Source organism: Centruroides vittatus, unplaced genomic scaffold (genome assembly GCF_030686945.1).
Source record: "Centruroides vittatus isolate TY-2023 unplaced genomic scaffold, ASM3068694v2 contig_461, whole genome shotgun sequence".
NCBI classification, from domain to species: Eukaryota; Metazoa; Arthropoda; class Arachnida; order Scorpiones; family Buthidae; genus Centruroides; species Centruroides vittatus.
In genome coordinates, this window is record NW_027122257.1 from 1375522 (window position 1) to 1389485 (window position 13964).

General features: G+C 33.0%; 1 protein-coding gene across 1 annotated transcript in view; it reads left to right on the forward strand.

Moving 5' to 3' along the window:
* Zip48C (Zinc/iron regulated transporter-related protein 48C) overlaps positions 1-11742 on the forward strand; it is a 40801-nt gene extending 29059 nt beyond the window's left edge. The window contains exons 7-9 of the mRNA XM_067273146.1: positions 7526-7624; positions 7706-7864; positions 8627-11742. Coding sequence (XP_067129247.1) covers positions 7526-7624; positions 7706-7864; positions 8627-8705 — 337 coding nt within the window. The 3' untranslated portion in view covers positions 8706-11742. The remainder of the gene's footprint in view (positions 1-7525; positions 7625-7705; positions 7865-8626) is intronic.
* The last annotated feature ends 2222 nt before the right edge of the window (positions 11743-13964 follow it).

Consider the following 13964-nt stretch of genomic DNA (forward strand, 5'->3'; position numbering starts at 1 on the left):
TGGTAATGATCATTATTGTTTAGAAATAATCTTTTCTTTTGATCTTTTTATTATCAACATATACATATGTAACTTAAATATCATTTTATATGTTATGACATTCTCTAATTGATGAAATTAATGCCTGTCATTTAAATAAAATTCTCTAATGGTAACCAAATTCTAAGGCTATGGTGAAGGGACTATGGTTTTCCTTCCTTGAATATTATTAAATTATTACTAAATGTGATTTGTAAGATTGATGTGTTTGTTAATGGAAGATATGGTCAGTGTCGGTTTAATGTGGTAAGCAGGCAATGTTATGTTAGAGTGCCTTCATTGAGGGGTGCTGAAATAACTAGAAAAAATAAAATAATTTTAAAGTAATGTTTATTAAATGTAGATATATCTAAATCTATTATAATAAATATCGTGACTTTTAATACTTTTTATATATATATATAAACCTCCAAAGCCCAATGTATTAATACTAAACTGAACAATTGTGTAATTAATCAGGCTATTTTTTGCTAAAGTAGATTCCCATAATTAATCGGGCTATTTTTCGCTATCATTTGGTTTAGTATTTGTTTTTTGTTTTTTTTTTGTTAACTTAATGCCTGTGGGCACTAAGAGGGCCGGTTTTTTTATTTAGCAGGCCCTATAGGGATTTTGTTAAGTCCACAATAGACTGGCCAAGAGGTGAGGGAAAGGGCTTGTCATATTCTGATGGACCACTCCAAAAAAATTTCTGGGGATTTTCCACACATCCAGATTTGATTCCAGGTCCCTAGAATCATAGGCCGTCATCTTAACACTCAGCCATCTGACTGTCACAAGTTGTCTATAGTGAAGTGAGATCTGGGCATTTTTTTGTGGAACTGATTGCATGCATTATTTGTAAATCCTAATATTGTTTAAATTAATTTAAAAATTTGGGGAATAAACAGTCTTACAATGGAGTTGCTCTTTTATTTTAGACTCTTATCTGCCCCAATATGTAAAATGTAAAAAATTTTTTGTTGCAATGTCTAAAATCATACATGTGTGTGTATATATATGAGGGTGAATCAAATATAATTGGGATTTTTGTTCCTGAGCAACTAAGGTTGGCAGTACAGGGCCCGCGTGTCTAGTCTGAATCGGTAGGGTCATTAGGAGTGGGGAACGCTGGCCGTTTCGTACTTTCAACCAATTCGTCAGTAGTGCTCACGATGTCGGAGCAACAGGTACACCCCTCTGTTGTGCAATGCATAGTCATACAATTTCTTGCTCGTGAAGGTGTCAACACGACAGAAATTTTTTGCAGATTGACTGCACAGTTTGGGGATCAAATACTGTCAAGGACTCATGTATTTGCCTGGCATAAAAAGTTCAAGGAGGGACGGACACGAGTGGAAAATCAGAAACACTATCGCTGTCCTCAGACCAGCATCACAAGTGAAAACATTCGAGCGGTTCGAGACATTATTGAAGAGGAGAGACGAATCGGAGTTTGCAAAACTGCAGAGAAGGTCAGAATAAGTTATGGAAGCTGTCAAGTGATCAAGATGTCATTCTCCTCCATGACAATGCCAGGCCCCATACTGCAGCTCTAACAGGCCCAAAACTTAACAAAATGCACTGGACTGCACTTGATCATCCTCCCTACAGCCCGGACCTATCGCCCTGTGATTTTCATTTGTTTGGGTCGCTTAAAGAAGCTGTAGGAGGGCAGTGATTCGAAGATGATGCAGGAGTGGAGGAATTTGTGTGCAATTGGCTCCTGATGCAACCAACTTCATTCTACGATACTGGAATAAGAAACCTTCCTTCTTGCTGGGAAAAATGTATTTTTATAGCAGGAAGCTATGTAGAAAAATAAATCATAATGTTTTTTTATTTTTTAATAAATACATTTCCATTGTTAACACTTTCCCACGAGGGAAGTGTTAACAATGAAAGTGTTAAGAATGGGAGTGTTAACAATGGAAGTGTTGAGTAACAATGGAAATGTTAGGAGAAAGCGGCGTGCAAGATTTACAGGCACTGATGCAGTTTTTTGCATTTTTGCGGGAAATCGGACATATTTTTAGACCATTTAAAAATTCTCTAATTAGTCTGGAAGCAGGGGGATATTCTGTGAAAATAGGTATGATTGGCTATAATGTAATAATCTTAATCTTCGCTATCGTTACTTTTTGCCTGAGCAACACCGGGCTTATCTGCTAGTATTTTTAATAAAAATGTCTGTATTGAGTTTTTAATTTCTAAATTTTAATTATATTAAAAAAAAAGTAACAGGGTGCTCAACTCAAAATTGCATCGGGCCAGCCAGCACTCATATACCCTAGTACATTTATATTTTTTATATCATTAACATATAAATTTTTTTTGTTGTGGTTAAATGTCCTGCATTTCAAGAATGTAAACGATCTAATTTTTTATTATAGATGGCCTATTTAATTCTACAGTAAACTAGGTCCAAAATTATAAATTAATCAAACAATAATGATAGATTCGTCTTTTGAGAAGCAAAAACATACCTCTGATCTGTTTCTTCCCCATTAAAAGTTGGCCATTCACACAGCTAGGGTGTTATATTTAAGGACAAAGCAAATTGTTTTATGATAGTGATGGAAAGGCATTGGTGTGAAGGCAAGTTGTGCCTAAATCCCAAATACAAAATTAAATCTTCTGAACTGGATGATAATGTGACACAAACACTTTCCAAACTTGAATTGGCCCAGTAAAAGCATACCAAATGTTTTAACCCAACAGAAATTTTTTGATACATGCGAAACTGACTGATGATATCAACAAATCTACTCCTCATAAGTAAATTTTTTGTTTTATATAATCCTTTTTATTTTTAATAAAATGGATTTTGTATCTTAGAAATCAATTTTTTTTTCTTGTCTGTTAAACATTGTTGTTTGACAGGCCAAGTGGTCGAGATTTTGGCCTACAGCTCTGGGGAACCAAGGAATGAATCCTGTTGGGCCAAAAACTTTGGAAATTTTTCAGGGGTGGTCTGTCCCTCCACCCAGACAACTCCCATTGTGGGCCTGATAATTGTCCTCTTGGTACTCATGGGGCAGAAAGTCAAAAATAACTGTTAAATAAATGCATTTTAAAATCCCAATTATAGGTTTTAATAGATTAATGTATCAAATTAAAACAATGAATGTAAATAAATGATAGAATATACAAGATAAATTTCGTACATATATACCTGTAAAACTGTTCAGTGAAGTCCTATTAAAGTGATTCTCAAGTCAATTATAATTCCTCAGCTGTCATGTTTCTAGTCAATACTAAGATGTTTGTGTCTTAGTGTGATTCTAACATGCCATCTACGTATTAGCTCAATGTCCACCAAAATTTGGGTGGCCATCCTTAAGTGCTGGAGGAGTCGAGAGGAAAAAATCAAACAAACCTATAGATCATCAGCTTGTTCTCGTAAACTGGCCTTTCCTGTAAGAATGCAGATGGTAAAGGTCTGTATCTAATCTAACTTTATTAAATGTGCGAGAAGTTGTTCTAACTTTATTGGAATAATGAGAGAATCAGGCTGATAGTGTTTGAAGATTTTTTATTCACGAGGCAGGCAGACTAGACATATATTTTGGAGCATTTGCCAATACAGAGTATGAACAATCTCCAAACCTAAGATCAAGAAATGGATCTGGTAGATGGAACTACAAACAAATTGACCATGAATAGTTATGGCAATAGAACAACTGAGGTGGCTACAAGTCTGGAATTTTTTTTTAAGTGTGGAGAATCAACAACGTCCTAAATAAACAGGTCAAATAATGTATAAATAAGAAATATCCCTGTAATCTATGTTGGTAAGATGACCAAATAGTAATGTATTCTATTCTATTGTCAATAGATGCATGGGTTTAAATCCTATAAAAAGGATTTTAAAAAAAGAATATATTTTGTGGAAGATTTTGAAGAATTGTGTGTAAAATATAGTTCATATATGTTAATTTTGGATATTTTAATCATATTTTTTATATAATAATGTAAAAAATAAGGGAGATTGTGGAAAAGTAAAATTGTTAATGGTATTATGTATTGGTTGAAAGGGCTATAGAATTAAAATTAGCTGAAGAGGACAACAATGTTGTTGTCAAAATGTTTACTGGTCTTTTGCATGTTGCTAAGTTTAATTGTCAAATAATCATACAAATAGGTTAGTATATAAGTCTGTACCAACTGTTGTTTGAACCAACAGTTTAATTGATTATCTAAAATGAAGACAAAAGGCATTTGATGTATGAATATACTAAGAGTCATAATTATCATTTATTAACTTGTTTATCAGGCATAATTTGATGGATTGTAGGGAATTTTTGAAATCTAAATTGTCCGGTTGTTTGTCACACTGTGTCATTAGTTTAATGGTGTCAGAAAGATTAATAGTATTGGCTGTTGGAATTTACCAGATGTGAGAAAATGGTGATATCTGTTTCTGGGAATATTTATATTTGGAGTATGTGTGACTCAAACTTTTGACTGTTCAGAGTTCCCTTATGGCAAAGAAAAAAATGGAGTAAAGATCAAAGAAAGGAGGAGAGTTGAGCTTGGGCAGTAAGGCTACAAGATCCAATAAGAACTCTATTTAATTGCTGTACCTGGAATTAGAGTCCATTGGAGATATCTGCTTTTGGTTTTCAGCCTGAATTTGTAAGAGTTTTGATGAAGAGTTGAAGTGTTTCTGAGAAAATATAGTTTATGCTAATGTAATGGTATTGTACAGTTGGTAAATTTGTTGCCAACACAGGCACATTGCAAACTACTTGTTCCATTTCGTCCTGTAAATGCTCAGGATTGTGCCATCAGTATGAATTGGGATTCATTGGACCTTGTAACATTTTTCCACTTCTTAACTTCCCAGTACTGATCATCATATATCCACTAGGCTGTCCGTCCAATCTTTCTGGTCCTAACAGCTGAGATACTTGGTATGAACATCCACAGCTAGGATCTGTCTGAAATAATCACAGACAAATGATTTGTTTTGAGATTGGTTCTCCATTCTATTTTGATATAGGCCCTTCTGTTTCCTTGCAGAATTTTTTTTTCACTTATACTTCTCTGAGCTGCTACTGATCAGATGTTTTCAGTACTCTCACTCTATCTAGACATTATTATATATGAAAAGGCCAGGAAAAATACTGTCTTTGAAGTACTGGAACTGGCCTGTTTAGTATCAATGATCTTACTATGCTTAAATTTGCCAACTTATTTTGATTTAATATTCTGCTATTGCAACAAACAAATCTGTGAATGTGAGTAAAGGGTTATCTTAATATCTGTAGAAGGAGGATTTAAAAAAGAAATAAAAATGCACCTTTAAAATGAAATAATTATTCATATTCTTAATGTATCCTAAGGCAGTTTCATATTAAAATTTAGTATTGCTTTTTTTATTAAATTATTTAAATAATCTTTAGAAATGAATTCCAAAATTCATGTAATATAACAAAAGTAATTACTTTGAATTTGAAGATTACAAATCAAATGAAAGTTTGAATTTCTGCCGACCAACTAATTCTTTATTACAGTATGTTCGTGCTAATCCGGCAAGCCTCCTGGTGTGATTGCCCATGGACTTCCATTACCATGAAAATGTCACTCAAGTCACACTTCCCATTTACTCAAGTTTTGTTTCTGCCTGTGTGTGTGTCCAAAAATTGAAACCAAAGGGCAATGGGCCTTTTGACACTGGCTTGATGGTTGCATTGACAAGCTTTTGAAACAACCATGGCCAAGAAGCCACCTAATAAAAGATACATATATACACAATTTATAATCTTATAATCAGATTCCTTATTGTTTGTCATTATTAGCAATTATTTATGAAATATTTTGTTAATATATTTTGAAAACGGGTATTTTTAAACTGATCACATTTACTCATTTGGTTGTCTTATTTTGAAAGTATCCTGGTGATGTGTCCGTTGATACAAACACTAAGTCTAGCTGAGTATTGACTAAACTTGGCATTGCAGAACTGCTGTTCTTACAACATTTGTAATCAGATATTGTAAATATATTTATTGTAGTATTCTTTCATGCGTTATTTAAATTTTACTATTCAAAATAATATCGTTTTCTAAAGTAAAACTTTTGGCCAAGTTTCCTTTCTAGAAGAGAGCAATTCAATTTTTAATTGTTTTTGTAATTTTAATGAAGTTGAATTGTTTTGCATTAGTTTCATACAGCTTATCAAATTGGAATTTTTTTATAATTAAGTAGTCAAAGAACCTTTCTAAAATATTATTACATTTTTAAAGTCATAGAAAACAAAATTATATAAAAGTATTAATGTTATTCCTTCAAACTTTGCTATACATTAGGCTGTATTATTAATTTGATGTTTCTAAGAAAAATATTTGACTATTTAGATGAATGTATTGCTTAAATTTGATAAAAATTGTAAGTGTTTAGGTGTTAACTCAGTCTGCCAAATCCTTACATTGCAGTATACAAATATTTTTTTAATGCATTGAACAAAACTGTGAATAGCTCTAAAAGAAATAATACCTGGAGAGAGAAATTTGTTTCTAAAATACATACGGTATATTGTATTCTTAATTTCAAATTAAGATCTTCAAATACTATGCTTCGTGTATTCTTAACATAAGTTACTTTGGTACATGGTTTGTTCGAGTGTTACTAGATCGTAATATAAAGCTATGTTGCTGCCAAATTTGATTCGGTTTTCATTTCTCAATGCGTTATTGTATTTCACATAAGAATTTGTATGAATTACATGCTGTAGAAACTATACACAGCATTTAAAGTCAATATTTTAAAAGAGAATGATAAGTGTGTATAAATCTGTTTCTCTTTGCATTGATTTTATGTATATATATGCAGCAATGTGGATTGTTTTCTTGTAATTACCTCATCATTTGATAATCATATATAAGTTTAATAGTTTATTTTCTATGTATGAACATTCACACCTTCGAGAAGTTTATTAGATATCGTAGGTTCACATTGTAGTTCAAAGTGTGATTTATTGTTGTGAAATAATTAGCTTTTGCTGTAAAGAACGATTGGTTTTGTATCAGTAAAGGCCCTAAATTGTGTGTATCTTGTTGAATATTTCTCCTTCCTACACGAGGAAATATTGTTTCATTTCCAAGATTTCGATGCAAGATTCCGTTAGGCGTGTTGAGAAAATCTCCCATCCGGGCCATTAAAATTTGATGATTAGCTGTAACACTTGGTAGACACGTGGTCGTGAACTTCTAATAAGCATTTTTTGAGTTTATAACTACATAAAACTTTGGAATATTTTTACAAAAATACACTTTTTGACACGTTTTAACCCTTATTTACTATCAGAACTTTCACTTTTGTAGTAAACGCGAAAAAATGTGCGTAATTTTTCGGCTAACGCCCAAACCTCTTACTCATGGGCGGCGCCATTGCGACCGCAACGCCCACTACGATTAAAAAAATATTTCGAACGTGACGTCACCAATCTAAAAATTTATTAAAAAATTAATTTGTTTAGATGTTTTTTTTGATTTATTTACAGAAACTTGGCGATAGGAATAGGAATTCAGAATTTTCCCGAAGGATTGGCCGTTAGTTTACCCCTAAGAGCGGTTGGTGTTTCTTCGTGGAAGAGTTTCTGGTGAGTGTGTTTTGTTTGTTACGGTTTTCTCCGAATTCGTTTTGACTGTCTGTCCGTTAGTAACTATTGTACTCATTACAGGTTCGGCCAGCTCAGCGGATTAGTAGAACCCGTAGCGGGTGTAATCGGCGCTATAGGTGTTACGCTGGTAGAACCAGCGTTACCGTACGCTCTAGCATTTGCAGCGGGTGCCATGATATATGTAGTGATAGACGACATCATACCGGAAGCGCAAATATCGTAAGTAACACGTTACGCGTGTATTTTTGGATCGTGGCTTTCTAACCTACATCTTCGGCGACTTTCGAAGTCGGGCGGGGGTATTTTTTTGTGTGCGCGCGTGTGTGTTTGGAGGTCGGAGCGTGAGAACCTCCGAGTGTGGGATGGGAGAACGCGTAACCAGACGATTCCATCGGCTTCCCCTCCTTCCCCGTTCCAGGAAAAAAGGGAAAGAAAAAGCTTCGACAATTGACCCCGCTCCCCTCGCATCACCTGGAGTAATAAACAGGACGAATGCCGAAATAGAATCGTGTTTATATATAGAATGAGAGCCTTATATAGAAGAATTTTAGTGGGGCGTGGGAGGATGCACGCGCATCTAATCGCTCCCCAACAATTTATGAGGGTAAGAAGCTGGAGATAATATATTTTTAGGGTTTCTGACGTTAGCAAGATCGCCGATTATACCTGTATGTGGAACATCATGTACTCGGTTCTTTATTCACGCGTCACGATACGATGTGGGGGTTAAAAGTAGGACACTCTTAAAGAGATAAATGCGACGAAAAAATTCAAATACTCTTGGATAGCTAACGTTTTATATATATATAAACATAAAGAGGCAGCCAAAATGGCGTGGAATGTATTTAGAATCTCGATTGTTGGGGCGTTTACAGCCGGAATTTTTCGAGTTTAGAGCATTATCCAATTAAGAAATCTTATTTTCTTCCCCCTTAAGATGCAGAATGACTGAAATGACGAGAAATCTTTCTTTTCTTCCAGTGGCAATACAAAGTTAGCGTCTTGGTCATCCGTCTTGGGTTTCCTGATAATGATGGCGTTGGACGTGGGTCTGGGTTAAAAACCCTTTTACCTACGACGGGTTATTTCCCTCTGTGCTGTGTCCTCCCCCAAGGTCGACGGTTGTGAACCTGCCGCTGCCGGAAATGATAGTTGTATTGTCGTTTTGTGCATTGCCTCTGCGGAACGAGAGAGAGAGGACTTTGCTCTGTCAAAGTGTAAATATGTGGACCCGTAGACTACGAAACACGGGGGAATTTTTTTGTTCTTTCCCCTCTTTTCTTATAAAACAGGTGGACTCTAAGCATTCCTCGACAGTTGGATCTCCCCGTTCTCTTCGACACGTTTATTGGGTGTAATTATTATTTTTATGTTTCGTAATGAGAAATTTTGATACCATAATCTGTGTGTGTACTTAGTTGCGGTTTAAAGCATTTTACAGAACGTATATACATATATATATATATATTATTTTAAACGACCAATTTGTGTTCGCGTTAATTATTTTACACGTGATTTTTTTTGTGGTAAAGTATTTAGATATTTAAAAAATGACTCGATTTATTTAAATATATTTAAAAAGCTTAATTGTTTCTCTGTATAAAGGATTAAAGAATCGTCATTAGATGACGCTGGACTTTTTTAATGAAATTAAATGTTTTTGTTAGAATTTTTTAGCTAAAATCGCCGCTAGTTTAGTCGGTATTTTTACTGTAAAAAAATGCATATTTTAGCAATGAAATTGTTTTCAGTTAGTAATTTTTTTTTTTTAAATCTAAAAATCGTTTAGAATGCAGTATTAAATTTAGTGATATTTTTTAAATTAATATTTTAAAATTAAACGGATAATTTATATTATATAAGCAATTAAAACGTGTATTATTTAATTATTAAATAAAGAGAATGGGCTAATATCACGCCTGTATTTTTTAACTGTAGGGATTTTTCGTTTAGAATTAGGGAAATTCGAGAAAGTAAAAGTTTCCCAAATCGTGTAATAATAGCTGGAAATCTATTTATTTACGATTTTTTAGGCGGAAATAAACGTGGTAGGAGCCTCGAAGTGCAATTTTGTGAGCGCATGTGTTAATTTCCATGTACTTTTAAAGCGTTAAAACACTGCGAAGATGCTTCTGTAATCGGGTGGAGGGCGAAAAAGTGCAGAAATTCTAAAAGGAAAAAAAATAAAAATAAAAAACAAACAGCTTTTTAGAAGCGGAATGCGGGGCATTATTGTGTAAAAGTAGCGGTTCGGACTTCATTCAGAAAGTCAGCCGGTCTCGTTTCTACTACCAGTTCCCAAGCATTTGTGGAATGCCAGCTATGTTAATATTTGACATGGCCAGCCAATCAGAGACAGGGTCGACAAGGCATCGAACAAACTGGAGGGTGGACCTGTGCTGCGTTCACTCTTGCTCTTTCCATTATGACTCCAAAGCTGTTTGTCGGAGCATCGAACTCTACTATTGTTTTTCGATCCCATCCCTCTACCAGGTGAGTTTATAATTCCAAATTTACGAAATATCCTTGCCCTGTTATCTTATCGATCCTGTTTTTAAATCCGCTCCGAACTAAAAGTCTCCCCCTTTAGAAAAAAAATAAATAAATAAAATAAAATTAACACTCGACATTAGTGCGGTGGGGAGGGGGTGAGTTTTTGCGTAACTTTTTCCAGTTGTGTTAATATAATTACCTCATCGTTTAGTGCACTTAATTAGCCTCTAGAATAGGAAACGTTTGTTATTTATTTATTTATTTAATTTCTTTTTTACTCCTTTCAGTCGAAGCAATTTTTTTCATGTATATTATTGCTTTTTCTGAACTTCCGGGTAATGTTATCAACCTGGTTTATGAATTATTGGATGCGTTATTTGTGTTGTTTATTAACATTAAATCTTTTAACTAGTTAATTAACTAATTAACTATATTCCAATTACTGTCTTCGGTTAATTAATCTTCCTCCTGAAGGTTCCTCGTGTTGCAAATGCCATTAAAAGTCGAAATTTTCGCCGATTTTAATTTCGTACCCCGACGAGATCGTTAATACTAGAAAATAGTTGAGATTTTTTGAGTCGTAGTTCAGTTTACTGTTACCAAAATTGATTTCTTTTTATTGGTTCGAGGCGTGTTTAATGGCTTAAAATGTGTTTTAACGCTTTAAAAACCTTTAAATTTGCGAATAAGTCGTAAATTTAAAGGGGCGGAGATGGGATAAAATGCTTAAATTTAATTATTTTATCGTCACTTTTTTTTTCTTAATTATTTCTTAATGTTGTTTAAGGTTTCTGTTCAGGATATACGCCCTCTTAATTATAGCAATCTGGTGATGGCACCGAAAAGAGGTGGTTCGGGATTATCAAGTTTCAATTGTGTTAACTTCTTAAATTGCTCTGTATTTTTTATTTATTTTTTTTTTTAAATTTGTTTCCTCTCTCCCTCCAATTTCTAACTCGCAGGTTTTAATTTTAAGATATGGAACAACCCGAATTTTTGGAGATGGCCCCAAAAATTTCTTTTTAGGGGGTGCTCTTCACGTAAAAATTAAATTACAAGCTTAAAAATTGCTTTTTAAAAGACAAAAAAAATTTTCTAAACGAATGAAATTGGAATTCTTTGTTATAAAATTTTTTAAACAAAACGGCAACATTGTTACGTCATAATTGAGACTTTTTTAAAAATGATTTGTGACGTAATAATGGAAGAAAATTTTTTTTCTGAATTATTTGTCGCGTCATAATTGGACTTTGTGTGATGTCATATTTAATATAAATCGGGTTAAAAAATTTAAGTTTGAGTTTAAAATTATTCTATAAATTTAAATTAATTGTAGATTTAAATCTGTGCTGTTATCAGTAAATTAAAGTAAATATTTTTAATTGTAAATTCTAAGTATCAATCCGATTATTGTGTATACATTTATACGTAAAAAATTGTTTTATATTAATTGTTAAATTGTAAGAAATTATTATTGTTAAATTATTATTATTTTGCATTTAAAATATTTGCATTTTTTAAATGTTAATTTAATAAAATATAAAAAAAAATTGTGATGTCACAAGCCATGCTTGAAGTTAACAATAAACAGATTTAGAAGAGTATTTTTTGAATTTTTATTTTAAAAATAAATTATTTAACGTATTCTTAAAGTTTATATGCATTTATTTTTATTATTTTAATTAATATTAAAGGTTCAATAGGGCTTTATTGTTGTTAGATGCATAGAAGCTTGTAATTTCTTAAAATAAACTAATTATTAACAGAATTTTAATCTTAATTTTAACTCATCAAGTTATTAATCGATTAATAATCGCGTTAAAATAATTTTTAACTCGATTTTTAACATTTTTAAAAGAATAATATGGAATAGAATCTTAAAAAACACGTTAAAATTCATTCAAAATGCTAAAAAAAAAGTAAATAAATTTTAATTACCGACGTCACAGGCTCGTAACAATACTTAATCCGTTTCAAACAATTAAGAAATGGATTAATTTTGATCTCCAGTGACGTAACAATCAAACGATGGCGATGTTTAAACAATTAAAACGTCACAACGAACGCGTGTCGATAAATCGATTAATTTCATTCCGAAATCGATTATTTTTTTAAAATTTAAACGAAAAATGGCGTAAACTTTAACAAAACGAAGCTAATTTTAACTAGTATTGTTTTTTTTTCCTAAATAAATATATATAATTTATATTAAAAAATAGTTTAATAATAGAATGGCCAAGCTATTAGCTTATTATAATTAGAATTTAATAATAAAAATAATTATTATTAAGCGATCGATTATTTAAGAAAAAAATCGATTGTTGCCTCGTCCGCACTTCGCCACTTTTGGTATCTCCTCCCCTCCAGGAAACTCGATTTAGCAACTGCGCAGTTCTAGTTTCTGTTGACGTTCAACGTGGATCGCTTATCCACGAATCGTTCTACCCCCGAAAGTGTTCCATCTTGAAAATTTTGGTAAGTTTTTTAAGGCATTGTTATACCGATAAGGGGCATAGAATCGTAATGTCTGGTGCCATAAACCGCTTAAAACACTGGTCCCGACTTTAGGGTTAGGAACGTTTCCTATCGTCTTCGATTTCCGCCGATTAAAGGGTTATTCGGTGTCCTAAACTGTGTTAAAGTTTACCCAACAAAGAAAATTAACCTTTGACACTGTTTAAATCGATGTAATTGTCTTCACGTTTGTTTATTCGTTTCGATTATAAAGGTCGAAAGATGGTTGTCGGGTTTCCCGCCATAAACGAACGTCGTCTGCTGTCTTTCCGCCATTTTGATGGTTTCGATAATCGATTTATCGCTCGATTAATTCATTTGCATTCGTCTTAACAGTAGCTAACAATTCGGAGACGGTCACGTGTCCGATTAAATGGCATAAACTAGGATCGTGGCGTTGCTTCTCTCCCGCTTATTCCACTAGATTATCCAGTCGATTTTAATCGATTAATTGCTCCCAACCTCTAAAAAAAATATTAAAAAATTACTCTGTCGTCAGGTCGAAAGGGTTCGATTCGATTTTATCCACAGTCGAATCGGATATATCCCGTTTAATTTAATTTTAAGGCCATCTTGTCGCGTATTTCTCACTTAATTCGTTCTACGGAATTGGTTATGTAAGCTGCAAGAAAATCGTTTTTATAATCGATTATCGATTAATTTACTTAAAATTTTGGTTTGGCAGTATCGAAAAGGTTCCAAAATACATAAAATCGATTTTAAACGCGTCCCATTTGTATGTTTAAAGTTCGATTTCTGCTCAAACAGCTTCGATTGTGCTGCTGTTTCTTCTGTTTAAACTACTCTAAAATTTTCTATTTTAATACAAAAAAAAAAATGCGAAGAATTCACTTTCACGTGTTATAATTACTTAACTACGAAATTAATTGGAAGAAGAGAATTTAATCGCGATTATTACGTCACGAATCGATTATTTGTCGGTTTCGTATGGGAATTTTTTCGATTTTTTGCGTTGAATTTTTAAAATAAAATCGATTTCATATTTTTTTTCTGTGGATTTATTAAAGACGTAGTTTAATGCGAACGAAAATTCTAGGCCTGTCCTTGAGGTGATGACGTCATTGGAAGATTTTTGTGCATTCGAGAACACTTCAATATGTTTTAATTCGGTGTGACGTCGGACGAAAAAATCGGATATAAAATGTTTTAAACGCGCCCCGACGGAAACAATACTACGTGTTGTTTCCACTAAACTTAAGTATTTGTCGTACAAAAAGCCAGGCGATAATTTCTGCATTTTATTTAAAAAAAAACAAAAAAATGTATTGTGCATCTTCGTTTTATTATTACG